Genomic DNA, 20,098 nt, shown 5'->3' with positions numbered 1-20,098 from the left:
CTCTGGGTTAAGAGAAGTCTAAAAGAAAAACTCAGATGAGCTAACTCCACACCAACTACAAAAAAGAATCTCAGAATAACCATAAGAATTATAAGAGTAGGCAGATGATATACCTATTATCAAAAACAAATAACTAGAAACAAGTATAAGGGAATTTTAAAATCCTTGGACTTCCTGAAAACCATTTTTTAAAAGTCACCCATTTTATTAGAATCAGATAATATCTCATTTAAAAAAACAACTCCAAACTGAAAATACCCAAGAATATCACAACCAAAATCCAGAATTCAAATACCAAAGAACCATAGTAGAAAAGACACAAAGACTTAAAAGCAACTGACAGCAGGGAGAGAAAATCTTTGGAATACAAGATTCCAAAAAGCAAAAGTTAAAGAATTACATCTGTTTAACTTTTAAAGAATGACCAAATGTTATCAATGACAATCATACAAAAAAAGTCTTCCAAATCACTTGTAAGAGAAATGTACATTAAAATAACTCTTGAGGTTTCACCTGATATTCATCAGATTGGTAAAGATAACCCAAAAATATATAAATAAAGATCGATGGTGAGATTGAGAAAAGATAAACACACTAACATCATAGTGCTAGAGCCATTCCAGAAAACAATTTGGCAAAAAAAAAAAAAAAAAAAAAAAAAAAAAAGCCAAAAAAGTCATTGTACATCCTCTTTGCCTGAAGAATACCCCTACCAGGAATATACCCCTAAGAGAACAAAGAAGAGGAAAGGACTCATTTGTTAAAAAAAAAAATTTTTTTTTACAATACATGTAAGTACAGAACTGGAAATAAGCAAGTACTCATTAATGATAAAATGGCCAAAAATTTGCAGCTGTAATATATTATAAGAATGAACTGTAAGAAATAATTGAAATAATTCCTTAAAAAAAAAATGAATGGAATCTGAAAAACCTAGGAGGACCATATGAACTAACATAGAGTGAAATAAATAGAACAAGGAAAGCAATATAACACTGTAATAATAAAAGGAAAACAAGATAAAGGACCTCTGATTAATGTGTAATGACCAGTAATAACACCAAAAGAATGATGATGAAGCATATTCCTAACTCTTGCCAAGAAAGGTGATTTCTGAAAAATGTAGAGTAAGACAATTTAACAGATAAAATTAATGTAAATGTGATTTGTTTTATGTAACCACACTTGTTAAACAGGGTGAAGTGATCTGCCCAGACTCACACAGCTATTTAGTGTCTGAGGCCGGTTTTGAGCTCAAGAAGAGTAGTCTAGCATTCTCTCCACTGTCCCATCCAGCTGCCTCCAATGAGATGATTTGAACTCAAACCCCACTGCAGAGGCTTGGTACTTGTATGACTTTGGGTAAGCCATGAAATCTCCCCAGGACTTACCTGCAAAACAGCAGCTGGACTAGATGGCCTTGGAGGCCCTTTTCAGCCCTAGATCTAGGATCTAAGACAGGCTGTTTGTTTAGATATCTCACCATCTATCTGGTGAGATGAGATATGAATCTTCCATCTATCTTTCTAGCTCTAACTACTCTCCTGGAGGGTCAGCCACATTTCTAGCCCCCTCAGGCTCTCTTCACCCACCTGTACCAGTAGTATCTTGGGCACAGATCTGGCTTTTAAAACCCTCAATAATCTGGCTCCCAATTATCTTTCCAGACTTATTTCATATTTCTTCCTTTCTTAAACTCTACATGCTAGATAAAATCTAATTGCCCCTGCTGCTCAGTGTCTACCTTTGTAAAGCATCATATGTGCTTGAATTATCAGCCTCCTTCAAGGTTCAGCTAAGCCTCCAAGTCCTACTAAAAAACCTTTCCTTACTTCCCCAGACATTAGTGCTGTCTTCCTAACCAAGCAATCTTTTATCTCCTTAACCTTATTTCCAAATCCCCCAGGAACTAGTACCCTCCCAGAGAAAGGGGATTAAAGGCTTTTTGTGTTTGTATTTCTTAGAAGTGTCCTACATTTACAGCAGGTTCTTAAGAAACCTTTAGTATGAAATGGAAGTAAACATTAGGAAGCCAAACTCATCTTTCCTTCAAAACCAACTGCTATAGATGTCCTATTTTTTCCTTTAAGAGCACCATATATCTCCCCAAGCTCAAAGTAATCTTTGACTTCCTCCTCCCATAACCAAATAACTATCAAATACATTATCTTCTTTCTCAGACCCAAGCTAGCCTAGTATTGGCCCCTGTTGCTTCCAACTTGGACCGCTGCATTAGCTTCCTAACCACTCTTCACCATCAAACTCCTTCACCTGTTCCAGAAGTACTCCTTAGGCATGGATCTAACCATATCATTGTTCTACTTCAATAGCTCTCTGAATGCCAGTCAAAGGAAGTCCAAAGCCCATCTCCTAGCACTTCATGGCCTTACTTAATGGACAAATTACTTAATGGTTTGGATCATCAGTTCTCAACTATAAAATGAAAATTCTACTCATTTCCTATAGTATAAAGTTATTATGAGGAAACTGCTTTGTAAGTTTTAAATCACTATCTCAATATGCTGTTATTAATAACATTAATGACTATTGAAATACATAATTTCAATCATTAAAATTAATAAATGACTATTGTAAAATAATAGCTGTTTAAATAACATTTTGAAATAAAAACAGAACAGCTACGATGGCTAATTAATTCCTAACTGGCACCAATAATCATTGTAAGAGCTCAAAGTAAAGCAAATATGTATCAGGATGAGATCAAAAAGATCTTAAAGAGATAAAAATCTACAACGAGTAACTTCAATATGTGATCTTTTGATCTGTGAGATGAGAAGGACCAGGTAATCTGAGTTCATTTACGGATCCAAATCCTATGACTTATGATTTGAGCTAGACCTTGAGGATAGGCAGTAATTAGAAAAGAGGTAAAACAGGTGGCATTCCCAGCAGGGAGAAGATCAAAAGCAAAGTCTGGTAGGAAAGGATGCAATTTGTACCTGGGACAAGGACAAAGCATTCCTTGAGACAATGAAGTCTATAGGATTTACTACCCTACAATATTGTATTTCCTTTGGATATTTACCTCATTCCAGTTTTAAAAGGTATCTTGCCACCATTCTAGTAACTTGGGACACAGAAACATTCATTTGTGTCCTCAGAAAAATGTTACTTTATCTCAACAGAGTAATATATTCAAGTATAATACTTAGATCTTTGAAAATACAAAACAAAAATGTTATTCTACCTTTAGAAAAGCATGATATATCGCTACCTGAAATGCTGTCTATACTGTACTTCTAGTTAGCTTCAGAAAGAAGTAAGAGAAATAGAAAAGATTCAAGGAGAAACAGATAATCTCATTATTTATTGCTATCATTATTTTGAGGGATTTGACCATTCGACTCCTTTGAATTAGGGAAATGTTGGTATTTAAGAACAGATTGGGAATTATAACCAAAGAATTAAAATTGGAGAGAATGTAAAAGTTCATCCTGTTCACTCTTCATTACCTTAATTGACTGATGAACTGGACCCTAGTGACTTTTCCATGGAAAAGCTATTGGGCTTGCAGGGGCCCTGTCTTGAAATGTGGAATTCAGATAAAACCAGACAGATAAAGCATTTATTAAGCATTTACTACATATTGGGCATTGTTAAGCACTGGTGATATAAATACAAGCCAACAACACAACCCCTACTTTTCAAGAGTTTTCAATCTAAAACATAATCTTTCAGACAGCAATCTCATTGCTTCTTAGAAGAAAGCCTTCATGACAGAAAAGTCCTTGATCACCAGTTAGGCTAGAAGTGACAACAGGGCAATCTAGTTCAACCACTTTACCACTATGTTAAGCAAAGCTCAAAGTAGTTAAATAATTCAGTTAAGATCAATCCTTGCTTAAATTCAAATACTACTGACATTTAAAAGAGAACACATAAAATGATGTTATCTTTTTGAATTTTTAAGCACTTTAATTTTCATCAGTTATGAATTTAGTATAAAGAAGAGAAGATCCTCTAAGGTGCAATTAATATTGTTGATATTCCAGAGAAAATATATGAAGTGTACACTGAGGCAATTGGATTAAATCTTGTCTGCTATAACTTTGCTCAAAAGAATGGAACAGCATGTGTCTGCAAACAGATTAAAGCATTCTCTCTCTCTCTTTGTTATTTTACGTTATTTTTTCTTGAGGGTTTTTTTGGGGGAAGAGCAAAATCTATGTTTTCCTTCACAACATGACTTTTATGGAAATGTTTTACAAAACTTCACATGTGCTTTCTTAATGGGGCTGGGAGTGGGGATAAAGGAGAGAATCTAGAACTCAAAGTTTTAAAAACAAATATAAAAAGTGTTTTTAAATATAATTGGGAAAAAATAAAAATATTAAATAAATTTTAAAATTAAGAATGGGACATCCATCCCTTTTTTCCTTACTTAAATTCTATCTGTACCCATTGCTCTTAGAAAGCTACGATATATCATTTTTCTGATAGAATAAGCCATCATATGTCCAAGAAGAATAAGATAAAGAAAATGGTAGTTTAAAAAGGAAAAGAAATGATAAATACCTTCTCAGGGGAGTCAATTTCAGGATTTTCATTCTCTTTCAAATCATTCCTATATCTTCTTTCTTTCTTTGGAGACAAACCTTTGAAATTCCTCTTGTATTCTGTTTCAGGGACAGTTACATCAACTTTGAAAGGTGGAACAGATTTATTTTTACTAAAAAAAACCTTAAAATAAGAACAAAAAAGTTACTTTTTCTATTTTCAAGAGTCAACCATGCAAAAAATAGATTTTAAAGACTAGACAATAAAATGTAACAATGTTATGGCTAGAGATAGAGATAACTCGCCCAACCAACCTTTTTAATTTTAAACATCAGAAAAATGAGGATAACTTATCTAAGGTTATCCAACTAGTCAATGGCAGAGCCAGGAACTATACCCAGGTCTCCTGACTCAGACTCTAACACACTTTTCACTATTCCACATTGATGAGAGATTAAGTGACAGCACACAAAACTGTATTTGTTGTCCTTTATATTTCCATTTATAGACTAAGATGCTAATACCCAAAAATCAGCATGTGTTAATACATCTGTTCTGTTCTGTTTTCAGACTAATAGTTAAATTATAATTACTATTAAGGGCTGTTATAATTATTATAAATGCTGAAAGATGATAAAATGTATTTGCTTTTTTTCTTTCCAAAATGATGAAGGGGTGAAGAGGGTTTCCTAATTCTGTCCAAGATTACCAATAATCTATTAACTGTGAAATCCAATGACTTTTTTCAAGCCAATTCCTAAAAAGCATTGTCTATAATCCCACCCCACCCCAAGCGGCAATGGACTCTTCCCCTCCCCTTTCCTCCTTATTTCTTAGCCTCTTACAATCAGGCTTCTTACTGTACCATTCTACAGAAACCTCTATCTCCTAGGTTACTAGTATCTTTTTTGGTCTGTTCTCATTTCTCACAATTTTATTTACCTTTCTGCAGCTTTAAGACATGTTTAAAACCCTCTACTCTTAATAGTCTCTTTTACCTTGGCTTTTCATGACACTACTCTCTCCTATTTATCCTGTCTGCTCCTTCTCAGCCTACTTTGCTTTTTCAGCTTGTATCCCCCAAACTTCCATTCTGGAACTTCCCTTCATTCTCTCTCTGACTTCAATTATCTTATGTAGATGATTACCAAATCAATAAATTCAGCTCTAATCTCTCCAAGCCTTATCAAAACCTGCCTTCTGACATATAATGAGTGCTTAAAAAATACTTGTTACCTTATTGATTCTCCTACCTAGATTTAATGTCCTGTTGGCATCTCAAACTCAATACATTCCAATTAGAATTCATCCACTTGTCATCAAGGTTTCCAACTTGGGAGTCATTCTCATTTTTTTTCATTAATTCTCACTTAATCCCCATGTCTCATAGCTAGGATGTGTCAGTCCTACCTCTTCTATAGCTCTCACATCCATCCCCTTCTCTCCATTCACCACACCACTGCCTAAGTATGGACCCTACTCATCTCTTTTCTGGATCACTCTAGTAGGCTACTAACTGGCTTTTCCCCTATTCCCTCTCTCCACCCCACCCTCCCATGGTTGCTAAAGTGATATTTCTTGGAGTAAATTATCTGCCAAAAAGGTAAGAAAAAGCTTTTACAATGGAGGGGAAGAGAGGAAGGAAAGGGAAAATGAATGAACCTTATTTTCATCAGAATCATGTTAGTATCATGTGCAATGCTATTTCCATATTAAATGAAATAACATACATACTCAGGTATAGAAATCTATCTTATCCTACAGGAAAGTAAGAAGGGAAGGGAATAAGAGAAGTGGGAAGAGTGATAGAAGAAAGGACATATTAGGGAAGGGAGTAGTCAGAAACAAAATTCTTTTGAGGAAGCACAGTGTGAAAAGAGAAAGAATAAATGGGGGAAATACAATTAGCATGGTAATTGTGAAAAGAATTTTGAGTTAAGTTGCTCTGCTAAAGGTCTCATCTCTCAAACGTATAGGGAATTATAAAATAAGTCATTTCCCAACTGATAAATGATCAAAAGATATAAACAGTTTTCAGATGAAAGGACTGATTGTTTCTAAATATAGATTGAAGAACACTGTTTTTTAAACTTTATTTTTCTTGAGTTTCTTTTTTTGGTGGGGGGAAGGTCTATATTTTCTTTCACAACATGACTTCTCTGGAAATGTTTTGCTTAACTTCACTTGTGCTTTCTCAATGTGGGGCTTGAGGGGAAGTCAGGAAGGGAGAGAATCTGGAACTCCAAGTTTTAAAACCAAATATTTTAAAAATTGTTTTACATGTAACTGGGGAAAAAGAAATATTAAATAAATTTTTTTTAAAAATTTAAAGTAATATATCTGAAGCACAGGTGTGACTCCATAGAACAAAATACAGACTCCTTAGTTTGGTAATCTTCACAATCTGGCCCCCAATCTATCTTCCCAGAGTGGCTGAATTGTCCATCACCCTCTCTTTCCCAATAAACCAGCCTGCTTACTATTCTCTGGAAGAACAAATGATCTCCCTATCTCTGTTGCCTTGGCTTACACTACCTCCCAGGCTTGAATTGCTCTTTCCCTCCCCCATCTCAAAACTCCTGGTTCCCTTCAAAGTACAAAGGGACAGCCACCTCCTTTAAGAAACTTGCCCCAGTTGTTAGTGTCCTAATCTGTATGAACCACACACACACACACACACACACACACACACACACACACACACACCTACACACATACACACACGGTTCCTGCAATACTCATCTGTAATCATGTTTTAATGGGCAGCAAGGGGACACAATGGATCTATGCCTAGAGTCAGAAAGACTTGAGTTCAAATCTGGCCTCATATACTAGCAATGTGACCCCGGGCAAGTCACATAGCTCTGTTTGCCTCAGTTTCTCATTTGTAAAATGAGCTGGAGAGGAAAATGGCCAACTATGCCAATATTCTTACTAAAAAATAAACCAAAATTGGGTCATGAAGAATTGGACATTACTGAACAAAACAAAATTAGGACAACTAGGTGGCCCAGTGGATACAACACTGGTCCTAGAGTCAGAAAACCTGAATTCAAATCTAGCCTCTGAGACTAGCTATCTATTCCTGGGCAGGTCACTTCACCCTGTTAGCCTCAGTTTCCTCATCTGTAAAATAAGCTGGAGAAGGAAATGACAAACCAATCTAGTATCTCTGCCAAGAAATTCCCAAATGGGGTCATGAAGCATCAGAAATGATTGAAATAACTCAACAGCAATAACAACAAACAATCGTGTTTTATCTATTTCCCCAGTAGAACATAAACTCCCAAAGGAGGGAGTCTCAATTTTGTCTAGGTACCTAGTAACTCCTGACATAGTACCTGACAGAGTGGCTGCATGTACAGAGTGACTGATTTTCCAAAAACTAACCTTCCTCCCAACTTCTCTACTTTTTTTAAAGCATACCACCTCCCTACTAGTCACCTGCTCACTTTTAGAGTCGTTCTGATTTTCCCCTTCTTATCCTTTATATCCAGTCATTTGTCAAGTTTGTGCTTCTACTTCAATAGTTTTCATTTCTGATCCCTTCTTTCTACTCACCTGCCAGTCACCTAATTTAGAACTATCATCTTATGCCTGGAATATTACAAGAACCTCCCAATTGTTATCTCAGCTTCTAATCTCTTCTTTCAAGCAATATTCTAGTGAGTTGCCAAAATAAATCTAATCATGTCACTCCTGTGCTCCAAAGTCTCCCAGTGGCTTCCTATGATCTCTGGAGTAACACAAATTCTGGCTGGTATTTAAAGTGCTTCACAATTTTTTAATGCTACCTCCTCCCCAGCTCACTCCTTCTCCTTCTTATACTCTGCCTTCAAGTCAAACTGGCCTACAAACTGTCCCCTGGAACTCAACATGACTTCTCTCACATTAACTCCTTCCTCTTCCCAAGCTCTCCCACACAACAGCTTTCTGAGGTGCCATGCACCTTTACAAAACCTGCCCTGGTCTGGACTTATATGCCCCAAACATTTTGCCTTTGTGTCCCCAGTATCCCTATACCCCAGTATAGAAGACCAAATCTAACATACTGGAGTCTTAACAAATGTCTGTTTAACTGAACTACTGCCTGCTAACTCCTCCTGAAAGAAAAGAAAAAAAAAAAAAGCATCAGCCAGGAAACAGAAATGCCAACTAAACACAATATATTAATTATCCAACATGGGGCCAATCCAGGTAATGAAAATGATTGGTGATGAATGCCAACTACCTAAAAGATTGTGGCTATAAAGTCCCACAATTCGAGCAGTATCAAGCTGAAAAGGTCTTTGGAAGACAAAAGAAATTGAGGCCCGTTGAGTTAAAAGTGGCAGAGCCACTTTATATGATTAGCCCTTGGACAAGTCATCTAATTCAGTCCCAATAAGTTAATGAGAAGAAACTCGGATCCAGAGAGATGAATTTTAAGGCCCCTTCAGGCTCTCATATTTTGAGAGCGAATTTGATGACAATTCAAACTAAAACCTGAATTCTAGATTTCAATATTTCAGGGTTCTTTCCATCAGAATATGCTGTTTCTTTAAAAAAATAAATAAATAAATAACTCATTTACAAACTTTGTACTTTTTTATTCATTCTCTTAAGCAATTTTTTTTTTCATTTCCTGCAAGACTATTTTAAACCCTGCAGCAATCTTAATTCACATCAAAATTTGTTCACTATAACGGATAAGGGCAAGAAAAAACTTTTTTCACATTTCTTTTTCCCTCTAATGCCCTTTTTGCAACTATGAGAACCTGACTTGCATTTTTACTATTATAGTTTAAATATCTATATAAAAAAAAAAAAAACAATCACAGGAAAGACATTCAATGTATAAAAATGGAGATTTTACTATTTATTTGTACTTCCTAAACATTATTTTTTGATAAAGTGTGTATTTAAGTAAAGACAGTATTGATTTGGCACTTCATAATCCCAAAGATTTCTTAACTAAAGGTGCCACAGTTAAATTACAAATTTGTATAAGACATCTTTTCATAAAACAAACTTTTGGCATAACAGAACTTATTGACAAACTCACTGTCAGCTTCTTTCACTTATCAGCTCTCCAATACATACACAGAATTCCAAAACTGATGCAGCATCAAATGAAATTCTAAATTTGAGTCCCAAAAAACTCCTTTAGATCCTTCTCTAATAAAAGGGATGAAATTAATACCTAAGACAATGGAAATGACTCATTTGCATTATAAGGAAATTATATTGACTTAATTCAATTCTTTCATCTGCACATAAGCCTACAAAAGTAACTACCAGACTTATGATAAGTTCTCTAGTTTGTCTCAAATAATTTACCTGAAAATCTAAGGAACTAAAGAGATGCAAAGTTTTCATTTTCTAAGTCTCAAGTAAGATTTCTAATCTTGTCAGCAGATTTAATCTATTAGGGCTTTTGTAAGTAGGTTTAAAAAAAAATAAATTCTGTTACCAGGTTTGAAGTAAGTTAAATCTTTTGTACTGAACAATTATGATTAAAATAACAAGCTAATGCCAATAACTCCATAATAGTTATAACTGCCAAGATCACTGCTCTAAGTACAATTAACAGCATTTTTTGCACCCTTACTTCTTGGGGATTTTAAAAGTACAAAAATGTGCAGGTTAAAAAATAAATATGAAGTTTGAGTATACTGACAAAGAAAAGAAAAAGGAAATTAAGTCTCTGGGGAAATTTGAAATAATAAACAAGAATAACTTTCACTTTTTAAAACTCTACTTCATTTATACTTCAGTTTAGTTTCTTTAGGATCCCATATTAACATACAACTCTCATTGTAATAAGTTACCAGACACCATCAACCCATCCTTCAAGCTACCTGATCGGCTGCAAGAACTGGGGTGTTCTCCTTTGGGGTCTTCCATACAAATTGTCTTTGATATTCAGAATTTCTGAGGGAATGATATATAGGAGCAACAGACAATCCTGCTTTCCTCCGTAGAATCCTGTCCAACTGCTTTAAAAAAAATTTTTAATGTTTTATTCAAATTGAATTTGTTTATTACCATCATTGATATAAATACCATTTAAATCAAATCTTAATTTTCCACTTTAAATCTATTAAGATTTTTCAAATCCAAACAGTTATACATTTAATGGCATTTTTTAATGTTATGCTAGGATTTTAGTTATGATTAATTAACTCACTTAACCACACACCATCCAGGCTATTATTATTTACTCAGTCACCACCATGGACACTGTCCCCTGCCCAGCAAGCTTCCCCATCACCTTTCTTGAATCCCTTCTCCTTGTCTGCTTTCTCTGAGGGGCCGCGGGCTCTTCTCTAACACTAGTGCTCCTCTGTTGTCCTAATCAGCTGCAGATATGAAACTGGGAAGGAGAGCTACAACAGGCAAAGGAACCCAGTAGACAGCGATATCCCTACCAGTGCTGCCACAAACCCCTTATGTGTTGACAGCAGCCCAGCCTTGGCAGGAGAAAGAAAGGCTGGCAAAGATTCTTGGAAGATCTAGCCAGTCCTCTCCTCCTTCCTCTTAGGACTTTTGTCAATCAAGATTGTTTGCTTTCCTGTTGGTTTATGATAAGAAACTGAAAGGGGGCTATTGGTAGGTCAACCCTTAAAGGACAGACCAAAGCATCTGAATTCACCAACCGCAGGCTGAGGCTCCTGCTCTCTTTCTGCCTTCACTTGATCTCTCTCTCAGGATTCAGACACTGATATTCAATGAATAAAATCCGGAGGCAGATGACCCACTGGCACTATTTCCCAAGTTTATGTGGACAATCAAGAGTCAAGAGTCAGAAATGATCCCTACTTAAGCAAAGCCCAGAATTTACTACCTCTCCCTACAGCTATAATACAGAGTAAAGCCTCAGCAAGCGCAAGGGCGCATGCACGCACACACACACATACACACACACACACACACACGTTTTAGGTATGTATGGCAGGACTGCTAGAGCTATTATGAAGCTGAGATTTTTCTTTACCTTTCAGAAAATTCAGTGAAAATTCTTACCTGATTATGGACTTTTTCTGAAAGACCTTGAGTACATTTTTGGGCTTCTGCATTCCTATTCATTGGTGTGGGATCTGAAATTGCTTCTTTATTATCTTCCACAGCATCGACAGCCTCTTCAACTTTAGAGTCACCAGAGTGAGATTGAACCCTCTTGGGTATTCTAGGCGCCTCCGGAGTTAAAATTCTTTCTTCAATCAGGTCTCTTTTTTCTTTTGTTTCCTGCAATTTTGGCACTTCTGGGACTTCAGGTTCTGGTAATGCAACCAACTCATTCTCAGGGTCATCTTCTGCCTTCCATTCAAGATATTTGGGAATTTCTGGGTCATAATAAGGAACTCTTTTCTTTGAAATAAAACTTGGTTCTTTTGTGATTCCTAAAAAACAGAGTTGATAATAAGAAAACTTAGGTGGTTCTAATGTCATAATGGTGGTTCCAATGTTATAAAGACACAAATTTATATAAGGAGAAATTCAATTTAAAATCCATCATCTGACCAATTTCTGACTTGAATTTTAAAGAATCTTTAAGAAAATGAATGATTTTTTCAAAATAAAACCTAGCTTAAGAAATTTAAATCCTAGAAGACTTCTCAGAAAAACAAAATTAGGGTCATGTTGTTCAAGTCAGCTGTGACAGGCACCAGGGTCATGGCATCAAACACTTGGCAAATCAAAAAGAACATGCTGCCACAGTTTCTAATTGTTTTTCCTGGCTACTAAATAAAAACAATTGGCTCTAGTGCTGTCCAAATTTGAAACTTTTCAAAAGGATTTCTAATGTAGACTAGTCAGAGAAAAGTGAATTTTCCAAGATGAGAAAAGGTTCCCAAAAGAGATCCTACATTAATCTTGATTTCCTGAGGACTAAGTAAAGAAAGATCTCCTTGAACAGCTGACACTATTGCAATAAATTTCATCTGATGAATCTATTTTAATAGGGCAAACTTTTTTTGGACAAAAAGAATTTACAGATTAAGAATCTTAGTCACAAAACAAACCAAAATTGTCCAAATTTGGGGGAAGTTCTTTAGCTACAAAGAAAATTTTTCTGCATGGAAAAGTTCATAGATCATAAATCTAAAACTTGAAAAGACCCTAAAGACCTAATCCAAACCCTTAATTTTATAGTTGGAGAAACTAGCATAGGGATTAAATAATTTTCCCAAAAGCACACAGGCTTTAATTCCAAATCCTCTATTTCCAAACATTCATGAAGTGAAAGAAGAAAATATAGAAACATAATGGTGAAGAAAAAGTTAGTGAATTGATCTAGTTGGTGTCTATTACTCCAAGTGACCACATAAAATATGGTGCAAGACCAAAAGTGCCTCTGCACATATCCTGTTTACTGTATCCCCTTCTCGGGTCTAGAGGCACAAGCCCCATGGGAATGGTGAATTAGCTAGGTGAATCTAATCTCTATCACCAATACAACCTTGAGCATGTCTAAATTCCAGGCCTAATTTCTGTTTCTTCATCTAAAAGACAGTTTAATATTTGTCTCTGAGTAGGGGCAGCACGTTTTGACAAGAGAGAAACACAAAGGGAGTTTTTCCAAATGACTTGTCATGTCCACAATATACAAAGAAAGGAGATTTTATTCTTATCTCATAACACCATGGAGTTTCTGGAAATAGAGAAGATTTAAAAAGGAATTGGCAAGAAAGGAAAACACAAAAACAGACAGTCCCACAAAAATTTCTTATAATTTTTACTTGGCATTTTCCTACCTTCCTTTCTCCAAACTTGTAAGATCCTTAATAATTCCAGGTCTCGAAAGTTCTCACACTGTCCAAGTTACCTCTCATTATGATATTCCAAGCTTAGGCTTGTCTCCCTTCCTACAATATCCCATCACCCCAAATAATCTGTCCCTTCCAAATACTCTCCTCTACCTAAAATCTAATTGAAGTCATTCCAGTTTAAAAAGGAAATCTGATCAAATTAATCAACTCAAAAATGTAAATTAACAAATACTCGTTCCCCTTGTCACCCCAACTAAAGTTTGAATTTTTAGGACATTTATTTGGACTTGCTAATTCACCAAAGACTCTACTAGTAGAATTTCAAACAGCCTGACAAAGTAACATCTATTAAAAGCATTCTCTTATCTCACCATGGCAAACATAGGAACCTCAGGTCTTGAAAGTTTGCAGGTAGAACAAGCTCTAGCAGGACCTAACAAGATGAAAAGCCTTAAATTTTGACACTGAAAAGAACTGTGGTCTTTCATGATTGAGAGAACCAACCTAAGTTCAAAAAGGATGGCCATAGCAACTTAGATCATCTATCAGGCATGGAGGACTTGTCATTTGGATTTAACACAAAAATTATCACAAAGCTTTTAAAGTATTTAAGTATGACTAAGACAAGATACCATTCAATACCTATTTTTGAGCAAGCAATTCATTCTCAACACTGCCCGATGTGGTACAGAAGCCTTATCATTCTTCTCTTCCCCAAGATGATCCCATAAATCCTCTCTGATTTAATCTGTTAAAGTGTTCCATTTCCCCAATTCCTGTCTGTTACCCTAGGACCAAGTTTATCCAATAAGACATAGCCTAAAACATGTTTTCCCAGGCTACCAAATAGGAAAACGACCTCTTCTCTGTCCTCTTTCCCTGGGAAAGGTCTCATATGACTTAGGGAAGGAATGAAGTGTAGGAAAAGAGCTGCCCCTCAGGAGCAGAAGTGGGATTTGAGGAGAGAGGGAAATAAGCACAGCAGACCCTTCCACCAAATCCCTAGTTCAACTGTTTTCTAAAGTCTTAATTTCACAGATATTCATGTACCAATGTTATTGGATAGCAACTTGCAAAAATTACACAAAATATTGGCCAGAGTACAAGTAAAAATCTGCCATTTACTGTATTGCAGACATTCACACACTTCCATATGAGGCAGAGTATTCTGATATTTATAAGTCAATACAGTTTAAGCTAACATCAGATAGCTTAAGTTCACATATGCCAGTAAGGACAACCATAAGAACTCTGGGAAGACCTCACAATTTTAAAAATGCAAAGAACTGAAATATGATTTTGCCCAGTAAAAAAAAATTACCATAAATAATAATAGCCATCAACTTTTAAAACTTACCTATTTGATCTGATCGAAGTCCAGCCCATGGATTTTTTTTACTTTCTGGAGAATTACTTATCTCTGAGAGATATGATTTTTTCCACAGAAAATTTCTCTGGTATTCACTCAGACCCTGTAAAGCACAAAGATGAATAGGATTGATGCAATCCCAGACTTTTGTTAACAAATATCATTAAGTAAAATTTTTGAACCTTTAAAAAAATTTTCAAATCTTATAATTAGTTATCAAATACAAAAATCTCCCTTTGATAACTGGATGACAAAAAGTTAAATGCTTTCCTTCACAGTTGGTTATCATTACTATGAGATTATTTTTACTTACTAATTTAAGGGTTTGCTGTGGGATATTCTTCTATGGGAAGTCCCTTACTTATTACTGTTGTCTCTCCCCTGTGTATGTGGACATCACTCAGCAGAGAGTAAGTTCCTTGAGAGTAGACATTATATATCTTCTTTTTGTCTTTAAATCTCCAGTGCCTTGCACATGATAGGAACTTTATTATTCCTGCTGAATTGAATTAATCAATATTTGATGAAGTGTGCACTGGATGATAAGATGTATGTAATACATAATGTAATATAACAAAGATTTAGAACTATAAAGATATGCTTCCTTAAGCAGAAGGATAAGACACTCTGTCAGGCCATGTGGTAAGCTGGTCACTTTTTCATCAATTGTTTTTTAAAGGGCAAATGATCCCTAGAGCTGGTCTAGCACTTTACCCAAACTCCAAAATGCTTAAGAAAATACGAGTCTCCATTTCTGAAAAGAATGAACATGCAGAGGATCACAGGTTTTAGGGATGGAAAAGATCGCAGTCTTAGACTATTTTACAGATAAGAGGCAGAGCTCTACAGATGTTAAGTAGATTGCCCAAAATCACACATTTAAGTGGCAGAACAAATATTAGAACCTAGGACCTCGGAGTCTTTGATACACCAGATAACTAATTCTACCTCTATCAAAAGTTTTGAAAAGCAGGCTATTTTATTTAAGCTATATAAATGACAGAATCCAATTTTACTAATTGAGATATCAAATGATAATAGCTAGAACTTATATAGTGCTTATGAAATTTGCAAACATTTTACACACCCACACTTCCAATATATACACGTGCATACACGGTATCCCAAAAGTCTTAGTGTAATCATAATTTTTAATAACTTAGTTGTTACACTTTTTTAAAGCTTTAAACTGCACTAAGACTTTGGGGCCATATTCTCTCATATGCATGTTATATATACAGATATGTGTGTGTGTGTAACATAAACACACAAATACAACTAGGAGCCACCGTAGATTGAAGATTGCACCAAGCTTTTGGGGACACTTTGTATTTGTGTGTGTGTATGTGGACATATATCCATACACACACATATATGTATACATGCAAACATAGGCACACTGCATAAAAAATTAAGACTTTGGGGACATCCATTTTATGTGTGGATTATACATATGTATACATAGGTGTGTACCCACAGTCTCCCCACAGATACAGCTAGGTGGCACCGTGGATAGGAGATTATATTAAGACTTTTGGGACATCATTTGTGTGTATGTGTGTACATGTGTGCGCACATGTACATGCATATATGTGTACACAAAAAATATAGCTAGGAGACTATATAGAAATCTCCACTAAGACTCTGGGGACACATGTATGAGTGTCTATGCACTGCATGTAATGCACATACGTAGACATACAAATATTGTGGCCCAGTGCACAGACAGCACTGGACGTGGTGTGGGGAAAACTTCAGTCTTCTTGAATCCTGCCTCAGATACTTAGTAGCAAAACCTAGGAAAGTCAATTAACTTCTCTTGTGCCTCAGTTTCCCCAACTGCAAAAAGGGGCTAATAACAGCACACACCTCCCAGGGTTCACCTCCTGAAAATCAAATGAGATCATTGTAAAGCATTTAAGCACAGTAACTGGCATACAGTAATTGCTATAAAAATGTTAGCTGTCATTATTTTACTTATTATTATTGCTTATTGTTATTATTAAATGAGACATGCAAAGCTCTTTGCAAACCACAGAGCACTTATAAGTGGTAATTAACTATTACTCTGGGGAGCGCAGGGTTACGCAGTGGATAGAACAGATGTCAGGAAGGCTTATCTTCATGGATTCAGATCTGGCCTCAGACACTTTCTAGCAGTGTGATCCTGGGCAAGTCCCTTAAGCCTCTTTGTCTCAGTTTCCTCATTTGTAAAATGAGCTGGAGAAAGAAGTAGCAAACTTCTCCAGTATCTTTGCCAATAAAACACCAAATGGGGTCAGGAGTCAGACTTGGCTTAAAGCAAGAAAATACTTATTGTTACTTATTAATATAATAATGATTATTATTATTATTACAAGGTGTCCCAAAAGTCTGAGTGCACTTGCACTCAGACTTTTGGGACACCCTATCTATACACCTATTTTTAATTACATAAGGTCTCTCCATTTTATCACGCCCCCACATACATACACACACGTTCACACACACACCAAAATACAATAATTGCTTTGCGAAGTAACTCCGAAGCATCTTCCTAGAGAAGTTTGAATACTTGAATAGTTTGCCTGTTTAGAGGGCCGAGCATGGAGAGGAGGGGAAGCGGAGGACCCCCGAGGCCTATCTCAGGCTGTCACTGGCCTACGGCAAGTTCGAGGACACATCTGTCGTCACCTCGGGGCCTCAGTTTCCCCGTCTGCAAAATGGGGCGCTGGCGCCCGAGGCACCTGACACGCCGGCTCCCCAACAGGCCCCGCGTCCCAAGTTCTCAGTCCCCGGAGCTCACCTTGAAGCGCACGGGCATGTCTCCGCCGCCCCCGCCGCTACCGGGCCACCACCCTCCTTCCAGGACCGGACAGTTAACGGGACAAAGAGCCACGGGGGCGGGGCCACACAGGTCGCACCCCGGACTAGGAGTCTGGGCCGGCGTCCCCAGCGACGCGCCGGCGCACTGCATCCAGACCCGCCCTTAAAATGCATAAGTGTCCCGCCCCCTGCCAGGTCCCAGAACCAATTGCCACGCGGACCTTATCCGCTCGGCCGTGGCATCCGACCAATGAAAGCTCTGGAGGGCTGAAGCGCCCGCCTTGCCTGCCTTCCCAAATCCGGAGCTCCAGTGTCGATCATGGGGCGGGGCTTGGAGATGCGCCAGTAGCTCCTTTGGGTGGGCGGGGCTGGGGAGCTGGGTTCCCGCGAAAGTTCCAACTGCTCTTACTTCTGGGCGATGGGGGCCTCGTAAATGATCTTGTTCTTACATTCCGCCCTCCCCCCCCCCCCAGAAAAAAACCATAGACACTCCCTAATGCAGCGGGATTTAATCTGCTGGGTTGAACTGCTGCTGCCGGGTGGTATAATGGTTAGAGCTGGGGATTTAGGATCTGCAAGTCCGTAATCCAGCCCCGACATTTACCAACTGTGTGATGCTGGGCAAGTCCAACTTCCATCTGCCTCAGTTTCCGTGCCTGCAAAATGGGGGTGAGAATAATAGCACCGACCTCCCGAGGCCATGCAATATTTGCAAACCACTTGGCAACCCTTAAAGCAACGTACAAACACTACCTATTCTAAGAACACGATAATAGTCTATTAGTAATGTAGTAATGAGTTCATGCAGAAGAAGGATGTAGCAGCGCCTTCTGGGTAATTCCCGCGCTGTGCGTCATGTCCGACTCTCCATGTTGTTGAGATTCCAAAGGAGACCCCAAAATGTTGGGTTCACAGACCCGGGCCATGAGGTGTCCCAAAAGAACTTGCAGGCCGGAACCCCTCTCAGACCATTTGCAGGCTGGAACCCATCTCCAAGTCAAGGGGCAAAGTTTATTGTAATTGCAATGCCAACGGAATCGGGCTAAGTTCCAAAAGGATTTGCAAAGAACCAGGAGAAAGAAGTAAATTTATAAGACAAAGTTAGAGAGAGCAGAGCTTCCTGCTACTTATTTGCTAAATTTATGGCTTACAAGAAGGCTTGAGGGGTGGTCTGTTCCCTACTGAATCAGGAGCTTGGCTATCACTGACCAGCAGATGTTTGTAGGACTGTCCTAAAGCCAGAAGACTTTACACTGAGATTGTTAAGAATTATAGTACTCCAGCAAAACAACTGTCTGGACATGTGTACATATATTGTATTTAATTTATACTTTAACATATTTAACATGTATTGATCAACCTGCCATCTGGGGGAGGGGGTGGGGGGAAATGCAATTGTCAATGCTGGAAATTTACCCATGCATATATCTGGTAAATAAAAACTATTAAAATAAAAGAAAAAGAAAAAAAGAAAAAAAATTATCATACTCTAAGGTCAGATCACCACTATATTCCCCCTAGAGGCTGTACCCCATCAACATTCCAAATTGGGGTTTTCTTGGCAAATTTATGAAAGGGGTTTGCCCTTTCCTTCTCCATTTGACAAATGAGGAAACTGAGGAAAACAGGATTAAGTGACTTGCCTAGGGTCATACAGCAAATAAAAGTGTTTGAGGCTAGATTTTGCCTTAATAACAATAATAGTATTTATTAAACACTTATTGTGGCAAGCACTATGCTAAGCAGTTTTAAATATTACCTAATTTGATTCTAAGAGTTAAGTATTGATCTGTCACTCTGATCCTGAAGAACCAATTGAGGAATAGGTGGAAAAAGGTATTCTCACTGCAAAAATGGAATGTGAGCTTTCTCTAAAAAACAACTCAAAAATTTTACCTTCCTGATAAGTTACTTTTCAAGAAGTCATAATATTACACTAAGTTGAGATTTATTAAACAGCTATTATATATAATCCAGCAACTGTACTAAGAGCTGTACAAATATCTCATTTTATCCTTGAAACAACAGTGGGAGGTAGGTGTCAGTATTATTCCCATTTTGCAGCTAAGGAAACTGAAGCAAAGGTTAAATGATTTTCCACAGTCACACAGCTGGTGTCTAAGGCTATAGTTGATTTCAGGTCTTCCAGATACGAGGCTCAGTACTCTGTAGTTGATTTCAGGTCTTCCAGATACGAGGCTCAGTACTCTGTAGTTGATTTCAGGTCTTCCAGATACGAGGCTCAGTACTCTGTAGTTGATTTCAGGTCTTCCAGATACGAGGCTCAGTACTCTGTAGTTGATTTCAGGTCTTCCAGATACGGGCTCAGTACTCTGTAGTTGATTTCAGGTCTTCCAGATACGGGCTCAGTACTCTACCCACTTTTCCATCTAGAATCAATAACAGGAGGAAGATTCTCCTTTCTATGATGAATGATCTCAAACTCTCTGAAGCATAGAACAGGGGCATTATTACAGAATCCAACAAGAGATGTCAAAATACCACAGGCCACCTGCAGTGGGGCCATGAACCAGATTAAAATGTGAATTGAGAAAATGCAATACAATATAATATGCATAATGTTCATTTGTGGATTTCTAAGTCATAGTGGAATCTGTTGATGTTTCCTTTTGGTATAAAGTATAGTTTAGTA

General features: G+C 37.3%; 1 protein-coding gene across 1 annotated transcript in view; it reads right to left on the bottom strand.

Annotated features, from left to right (window-relative positions):
• MDM1 (Mdm1 nuclear protein) overlaps window positions 1-17,592 on the bottom strand; it is a 35,260-nt gene extending 17,668 nt beyond the window's left edge. Inside the window, 5 exon segments of the mRNA XM_074269693.1 lie at window positions 4,537-4,701; window positions 10,359-10,493; window positions 11,524-11,900; window positions 14,629-14,743; window positions 17,426-17,592. Coding sequence (XP_074125794.1) covers window positions 4,537-4,701; window positions 10,359-10,493; window positions 11,524-11,900; window positions 14,629-14,743; window positions 17,426-17,443 — 810 coding nt within the window. The 5' untranslated portion in view covers window positions 17,444-17,592.
• Window positions 17,593-20,098: the final 2,506 nt, after the last annotated feature.

The sequence above is a fragment of the Sminthopsis crassicaudata genome, chromosome 5 (genome assembly GCF_048593235.1).
Source record: "Sminthopsis crassicaudata isolate SCR6 chromosome 5, ASM4859323v1, whole genome shotgun sequence".
NCBI classification, from domain to species: Eukaryota; Metazoa; Chordata; class Mammalia; order Dasyuromorphia; family Dasyuridae; genus Sminthopsis; species Sminthopsis crassicaudata.
This window is presented reverse-complemented; position numbering and strand designations above follow the sequence as displayed.